This window comes from Pundamilia nyererei, unplaced genomic scaffold (assembly GCF_000239375.1).
Source record: "Pundamilia nyererei isolate P.nyererei 1_Seehausen unplaced genomic scaffold, PunNye1.0 scaffold00100, whole genome shotgun sequence".
Classification (NCBI taxonomy): domain Eukaryota; kingdom Metazoa; phylum Chordata; class Actinopteri; order Cichliformes; family Cichlidae; genus Pundamilia; species Pundamilia nyererei.
In genome coordinates this window covers 927,778-935,906 of record NW_005187501.1, presented here as the reverse complement: position 1 = coordinate 935,906, position 8,129 = coordinate 927,778, and the positions used below count along the sequence as shown (strand labels likewise).

The window sequence follows — 8,129 nt, the reverse complement described above, 5'->3', positions numbered from 1 at the left end:
GTTGTATTGATGTATATCAACTTGAAATGCTCCCAAAAATGGCTCTACAGCATGTAAAAATATAATATAAGCTCTGGCGGACTTGGTTCTATGGTAGGTCTTAAAGGGTTAACTAAGTGAGGAAGACAATTATGTGACGTATCCTGTTTCTGAAAAGGCCCAAAGATTCACGCTGAACAGCCTGCTGCACTTAAACTTGAAGCGAGGATCTGTTTTGGGAGATTTCATACGAACTTGCTATTGCGAATTGTTCATTGGTTGTTGTTGGACTTACTCTTTTAGAGACTTTGCTGTGGAGTTAAGTTTGTAAGTCTGCAAAAGCAAATTAAAACCTTGCAAAGACAAACTACTGATTTATTTTACATTTACATGACTAGAGTCCTCTAAAGGCTCCAGAGAATTGCCTGTTTACACATTACCTGTCTCACTGTTGTGAAGAGAAAACGGCTTTTAGCCAGAATATGCGGAACACTTATCCAAACAACTTTGAAGTCAACCCTACTCCTCCTTGGCTCCCCAGCAATCCACTTGCCAAGTGTGGGACATGTTAAATGAATGGTTTGTGAGAACAGCAAACAACTCACACAAGATCCTCAAATAGATGCCAGTAATGTTTCATCTGGATGCAAAACAACACAGCACTGTGTCTAATGTTTTCTTTAGTGCAGTACACAGCTGTTTTGCAGTAATTGGCTTTAACTGAAATTCCTCTTTTGCATACCGTAGTTGTTTTATTTGTTTCTTTTTTCTTTTTTTTGCCAGTGGTATTTTTTTCTTGTCACCGCAAATATTTGCTTATTAATGTCTGTCAGCTTTAATATTATTATTATTTTATAAATCTGCAGGTGTTCTGATGTCAGTTTTAAAATTTCTTTCTAATTAATATTAGAATTATTTTTGTGTTAATCACTTTATCATTTCATTTGAATGGCTTACCTAGAATTGATACCAGCAGTTCATCCAGTAATTTTTGCACCCTTCTTCTTCTTCTACCAAAGTGTCTATCCTTCTAAATGCTTGTTCATACCCTGCAGGACGCAGAGGAGTGTGACAAAGCAAGTAGTGTGGCTACCTGCCAGGCTGTGATAAGGGCTGTGATAGGGATTGGAATTGAGGAGGAGGACCGCAAACACACCTGGATGGAAGATGCCGAGAGTGTAAGTATAGAGAGATTAGTTTGGGTTTTTTAAAATAAGTTTTTTACATACTTGCTGTTGTAGTTAAATTTAACAATGAGATGGTTGTGTGTTTGTGCCTCAGTGTGTGGCCCATGGGGCGCTGGAGTGTGCCAGGGCCATCTATGCCCATGCTCTCCAAGTATTCCCAAGTAAAAAAAGTGTCTGGCTTAGAGCTGCCTACTTTGAGAAGAACCATGGCACCAGGTGACAATCTTTAATTTCCAAATGCAAACATTAGCAGTCAGAAGGTGACAGTTGCTGTTTCGCATCACTATACTTATTTATTCTTTTTTGCTCCTGTGCTTTATGACCTGCTGCTTCGTCGTCGCTGCCGCCGCATCCATTATTCTTTCATGGCACATTTAATTTCTCAGAGAGTCCTTGGAGGCTTTACTTCAGAGGGCTGTGGCTCACTGCCCCAAAGCAGAGGTATTGTGGCTAATGGGTGCCAAGTCCAAGTGGCTTGCTGAGGATGTGCCAGCAGCCAGAAGCATCCTTGCTCTGGCCTTCCAGGTAATTAAAAAGCATTCACTTCTCGATACAGCATGTCAAATATTAGAGTAATCTATGTATACCTATGTCTAACTCTGTTATCCTGTGTCTTCTGCTTCTCCTCTCCCTCTGTCCTCCTCTGTCTGTTTTCATAGGCTAACCCAAACAGTGAAGAGATCTGGCTTGCTGCTGTCAAACTGGAGTCGGAGAATAATGAGTATGAAAGAGCCCGTCGACTGCTAGCCAAGGCCCGCAGCAGTGCACCAACAGCCAGGGTAAGTGTATCTGTGTGAATTTCAGAGTAGGGAACTATTGTAAAGGTTACTTCGTAGAAAGGATAAAAGTTAATACTTGGTTTTCTGTTTGAGCTTTTAATACTTGGTTGAATTATAGAATTGCCTAAAAAGCTATTAAAGGAAACTGAATATTTTTATAAGAAGATTAATGAAATCAAGTTGTTCAGGTTATCTCATGTCACTTGCACTGAGTATGACTGCGTTTGCATTGAATCAATCCTGTCCTTTCACTTTGACTGGCCTTTTATGAACTGTACTACATTGTGTTTTTCATGTAGTGTTATTAATTTTTGAACTCTGACACATTTTGGATGAGTGATTCAAGTGTTAGTTTATTTTTCTGTTTTGAAACCACTGCTCTCTACATAATGGTGCAATTTCCTTGAGGTTGTTTCTGGGAACACTGTCAGGTTCAGGCTTGCAGGTTTTCCACAGATTATGCCGTTCAGTACCACATAGGCTGACAGATGTGTCAGCCAAGCTTTTAAACCACCACTCTGTCTGTCAAGTGACCTGCCAACACTCCCCTTTATCTTTGTTGTATGCTGACAGATGTGAGTAAGAGAATCTGCCTTAATGTTTGCTGTACTGCTTGTCCTATCAGATAACACAAAGTTTTAGTGTTAACCACTTAAGCATTTAGGCAAAAACTTAGCAAGTTGGCATTTGATAAAACTGATGTATAGACTTGCAAGTACTGGGGTTCAGTATAAGCATTTTCCTTGTTTTACATTATTCTGTTTCAGGTGTATTACAATGCATTTGCAAATATAAAACTTCATAGGTCTCATTTGTATTTGTAATCTCTACAGGTGTTTATGAAGTCAGTGAAATTGGAGTGGGTGTTGGGAAACATAGAAGCTGCCCAGGAGTTGTGCACTGAGGCCCTGAAGCACTACGAGGACTTCCCTAAGCTTTGGATGATGCGAGGCCAAATCGAGGAGCAATGTGAAAATATGGATAAAGCTAGAGAGGCCTATAACCAAGGGGTGAGGATGGGGTTGTGTTTGGGGCGTGGGTTTGTTTTACCGGTAGTATTGGATTGACCACAAATGCAAAGGAAGGAAGTGTTTTATTTTTTGATGAAAATGAGTGTATCATTAAAAACCAGAGTAAGGGTTAAGGATTTTTATTTTCATTGGTACAGTTAAAGAAGTGTCCCCACTCTGTGCCACTGTGGTTGTTGCTGTCACATTTGGAAGAGAGAGTGGGACAGCTGACCAGAGCCAGAGCAATCCTCGAGAAGGCGCGGCTCAAGAATCCCCAGACCGCTGAGCTGTGGTAAGAAAATACACGACAACAAGGAACTAGGAAGAGTTTGGAAAAGGTCACCTGCGCAGCAGTGTATTTTAGCATATGCATGTGTTTTTTTCTCTCCTATCCATGAAAACCTGTAAAAAGTTACAGCTGGAAAATATTATATTTGTGCCTCCAAACTAGAAGCAGGCTTAATTTGCTTTTGCAAAACCACATCAACCGAAACTGGCACATCAAGAACATATATAACACCAACACCATTTATTGCCATAAATTCTGAAATAAAGGCATCTAAAAGTACATATGATCTTATTAATCAGGCTGGAGTCAGTCAGATTGGAGTACAGGGCTGGACTGAAGAACATTGCCAACACGCTGATGGCCAAAGCCCTGCAGGAGTGCCCAAATTCAGGTGTGTATAAAATGCTGCTATAGATGGAAAAGCTTTGTTTTTCTGAACCTGTATTAGTGCAAAAAACCCAACATCAATGTATTTTCAGTTAAACAAGCAGCTGTTTTTTATGTGGATTAAAGTTATATAAAAATTTGACAGTTTAACCAAAAGGCATTTCCAGTGGAAATTGGCCGACATATCCTCAGCATAACCATGTATAATATCCACAAAACTTAAAAGAGGTTAAACACACACAATACGGCAATATTATGTTGAAGCACAGTACGTATCACTCCGCGAGGCTCCTGCCTACGATAGCCATAATACTCAGACAATCCATCAAGCGGTGCAGGTTTGTAGCTTAGCAAAGTCTTGCTAAAACATTTGACAGATTTTCGAGCGCCGTGTACCACATAAAATCGTTTTGAAGTAGGCTGTGCCAGATTGGAGTCTTTGGCGGGCCGAATCTGGCCCCTGGGTATTTAGTTTGTGATCCCTGCTTTAGATGGTTTGTTTTCCTCTGTGCCCTTCACGTTTATGCAGACTTAACTTTCGTTCATTGCACTGGCACTATTGGACTTTAATGCACAAATTTCAATTTCCTTTTATTTTCTTCCTTCAAAGGTAACCTGTGGGCTGAGGCAGTGTTTTTGGAGGCCAGGCCCCAGAGGAAGACAAAGAGTGTGGATGCTTTGAAGAAGTGTGAACATGATCCACACGTCTTGCTCGCTGTAGCCAAGTATGACTTGAACTTTTCACTCCCTTTAGTAATAGCTATTACTTTTTGTGATAACCTACAATATAAAAATGTGTATTTTGTTGGTGTTTTACATTCAGCAGACCTTTCTGTATGAAACTCTTAACATTTTGAGATGTTCTGCATATGTCAGGTTGTTCTGGAGTGAGCGTAAGATCACCAAGTCTAGAGAGTGGTTCCTCAGGACCGTAAAGATTGAGCCAGATCTGGGGGATGCTTGGGCTTTCTTCTACAAGTTTGAGCTGCAGCATGGCACAGAGGTAAGGATCTGGTGTCTAGACTTGTGCTATTTTGTTCATGCATTAATAAGTTGATTAAATCATTTGAAGTTTGATTCAAATCTGCTGCCTGGCTGGGGGCTTTCTGTGTGGAGTTTTCTAGTTCTTCATGTAGCTGTGTGAGTTTTCCTCAGTATTGATTGCATTGGTGCAGTTTTACTCCAGGCGTTGGTTGTGAATCAATTGTTTGTTATTACTTAGTGTTATTGTATGAAGTGGATATGTCAGCTGCTATAAACTTAAAATTTTCAGATTTATGTTCAGTCGTTAAAATGTGCAGTAAAACATGTGAAATCATACATGATAAACATGTAATTAGTTTTTCCAGCTGCATGATTTATGGTATACATTCTTGCTTTTTTTTTTCCTTTCTTCACAAAGTTGGTAGTCACTTGTTTGTGTGGCCGGTCCATGTGTTGTGCTGTGATTATATAACATTACTGCTCTGTATGCTTCAGGAGCAGCAAGAAGAGGTGCGAAAACGCTGTGAGAATGCAGAGCCCCGTCATGGAGAGCTGTGGTGTGCCGAGTCCAAACATGTACTAAACTGGCAGAAGAAGACAGGAGAGATCTTAGCACAGGTAGCCAGCAAGATCAAGAACACATTCTGAGAGTGGGGAAATTTGGACTGAAAACACCTGGAGGACTCTGGCAGTCACCAGTATAGAAGTGAGCAGCTATTGACATGCTTATTCTGTACCAGGACTTGCCCATCTCTGGCAGATTTAAAGTATTTACACACGCCCTTACATTTTTTTGTTGTTGTATGTGTCAGGAGAAAGTAATGATTTGACGTCAAAGTGACGGAATCTGTGGATGTTTTTTTAAAAAATAATAAATAAATCAAAGTGACTGATGGTTACCCTCCTCATCCTGATATGCAGTAAGGAGATCTTTGGCTGCGATGTGAGGTTTTTGTGGATACGTTTTTGATCTGTCTGTGTGTATGGGGTTTCAAGGTGTGGCCTCAGCTATCGTTGTGATTTGGCTTCTTTGTTAAAATCCTTGTCTTATACTCTCCTAAAAGTGCTAGAAGAGTACCCTTAGGTGTCCTCTCGGATTTCACAGCATTTTTCTGTTATTATTTAAACCTCCTGAGTCATGCTCTGCTTGATGTTGAAGATCAGAGGTGGTGTGTTTTGTTTTGTTTTGTTAAAACATTGAATTTTGTTTTGCTTCAGGTCCCACACGCCTTCTGGCAAATAATACATTGTTTTCCCTTTGCAACTCTGCTGTGAAGATGCAACCGATGAATCATCTAGTAAGCAGCTGTCGCATGTGCATTGAATAATTAAAGAGAAAAACACCCATTCTAGTGATTCATTCATTCATTTTTAAATCCACCTTTTTAGAATATTACTGAGTATAAAAGCTTACTTTCAGGTTTATTAAATAAATGATTATGTCATAGTAAATCTGCCGTTCTCTTCTCTTTGGTTTAGAGTCATGCAGAGTGTCTCCCATCTTTTTTATCCAATAATCCCTGCTGTTATTTTATAGTTCTGCCGTGTTGGATCATTCAGCATCCTCTAAATTTTAATATACATTACCACAGAATTCTTCCAAAGGTCTGCCTAGTTCAGCTAACAACCTGACTAACTTTACCGATATCGATCAAATATCACAGTCTGCACTCCCATTGGTCAGTGTTGGTATTCTGCTTGTTTGGCAGAAGAAGGGCAACAAAAGATAAACAGGGCAGGCTATAATAGCTTTGTGGAGTTGGAGTTGGGTAACATTCAGCTCTGTGTACAAGTAGGAAGATGGCAGTTTTTTGTTACTGAAAATGTAACAAAAGCTACAGTTATATAATCAATATGGACTTAAAGGACAGACTTATAAGCTTTAATTCAAGGGGTGTCCAATACCACTGATGAGTTAGAGCTGGTCCAGTGTTTTTACAGTGTTCTGTTTTTATTTATTATTTTGTTTTGTGAGCTGCTTCTATTTTTTTTTCTTCACAAGTTAATGCGGTAAAAGGTTGTGAAATGTTTCCAAGTGACGTGTTTGGAAAGCAGCTGTGAACCACAACGTGCCATCAAAAGAGCTCTTAAGTACAAGTGTAACAGACCAAATATCAGCTGCAAAACAAGAAAAAACAGCTCCTTCAGCGTGATAGCGAGTGCATTAGAGAGGCCAAATCATTTAGACAGGAAAAAAAAACAAACCAAGGCACTTTGCAACATAACAAAGTCCACATTTCCATGGATGACAACACCGGTGGATGATCCTGGGATCCTTTCCATTGTAAATGGAGCCTGACTGATATTTAGGACGATACTGATATTTGGTTATTTTAAAAATATGATATTGCGATATATTTGTCGATATCTTTTTCTTTTTTTTAAAGAAGACAAAATAAACATAAACATTTGTTACGTGTACGGTACTTTTTTTTTTATCCCCTACCTGAAGCTGCTTGTTGCGTTTGGTGGGTTGCGAATAGGGAAGTTGCAGAGTGCCCTCTGGTGGACAACTTATGCAATATCAACACCCACAACATGGTTGAAGGGCGTTTCTCTCTTCTATGTCATTTATGAGCTGTTACAATGTGCAGATACCAATAGACTGGCATACAACTAAGTCAGTCGGGCTCTAATTATAAGGATACAGAGGGTTAACGACAAGGTTCAAACCATACCTGAAAGTAAAAGGAAAGACTTTGCCAGAGCAGTTTGGAAACACCATTCTTTAAACAAATAAAACTGACATCAACCTTTACCGGAATGACGGGACAAAAAAAAATTGGCACAGCCATCCATTGGCTCATAAATCAAGCATACAGCATCTAATAAAAAAATGGACTGAAACAGTATGATGCTCAGACACACATGCTTTCCAGTTTCACTAATCACTAGTGTTGTGATGACACAAGACAGAAAGAGTCATGAAAAACTTAAATGTTGGGCTAAACACCACAAAGTAGGAAACTCATTCCACATTAATTTATTAAATTACATTCTAGCTGCTGAAAATAAGTGACTGTGAAAGATGGTTGTGATTTTTCAACAGTTCATGCAATATTTTTGTTTAACTCAAAGCTGAGAGTCTGTACTTAACGTCCATATTCACTCTGTAATAGGGGTGGGTTTTAATAATCGATTTATCGATTAAAATCGATTCTGGCTTGGATAACGTGATATCGATTCATTAAAACCCTGAATCGATTTTTTATATAAATGTATTTTGCCCAAAATTCAAGAATCTCAGGTGAAACGTCACAAAATTTTGACAACCACCAAACATTTAAAACAGTAAATGAGAGCAGGTACACGGCTTCTGCACAAAGACGTAAACACAAAGCGCGGACCCGCGGATCAGAATCAGTGAGATGTCGCCTTTCTCACCCGACAGCACGGACACGGTCGGGGCTGAAAGCCGACAGCTCGCTGATTCTGATGTTTCGGCGGGTCTGCGATTTGTGTTTACGCCCTTTTTGCGCTGATTCTAAAGCTGTTAGTTTTATCTCTCTCCAAA

General features: G+C 39.6%; 1 protein-coding gene across 1 annotated transcript in view; it reads left to right on the top strand.

Moving 5' to 3' along the window:
* The window catches only part of prpf6 (PRP6 pre-mRNA processing factor 6 homolog (S. cerevisiae)), a 14,784-nt gene extending 7,845 nt beyond the window's left edge, over positions 1-6,939 (top strand). Inside the window, exons 10-19 of the mRNA XM_013912755.1 lie at positions 1,035-1,157; positions 1,261-1,382; positions 1,553-1,691; positions 1,826-1,945; positions 2,779-2,955; positions 3,114-3,247; positions 3,544-3,635; positions 4,242-4,356; positions 4,508-4,634; positions 5,111-6,939. Of these exons, the coding sequence (XP_013768209.1) occupies positions 1,035-1,157; positions 1,261-1,382; positions 1,553-1,691; positions 1,826-1,945; positions 2,779-2,955; positions 3,114-3,247; positions 3,544-3,635; positions 4,242-4,356; positions 4,508-4,634; positions 5,111-5,263 (1,302 nt within the window). The 3' untranslated portion in view covers positions 5,264-6,939. The remainder of the gene's footprint in view (positions 1-1,034; positions 1,158-1,260; positions 1,383-1,552; positions 1,692-1,825; positions 1,946-2,778; positions 2,956-3,113; positions 3,248-3,543; positions 3,636-4,241; positions 4,357-4,507; positions 4,635-5,110) is intronic.
* Positions 6,940-8,129: the final 1,190 nt, after the last annotated feature.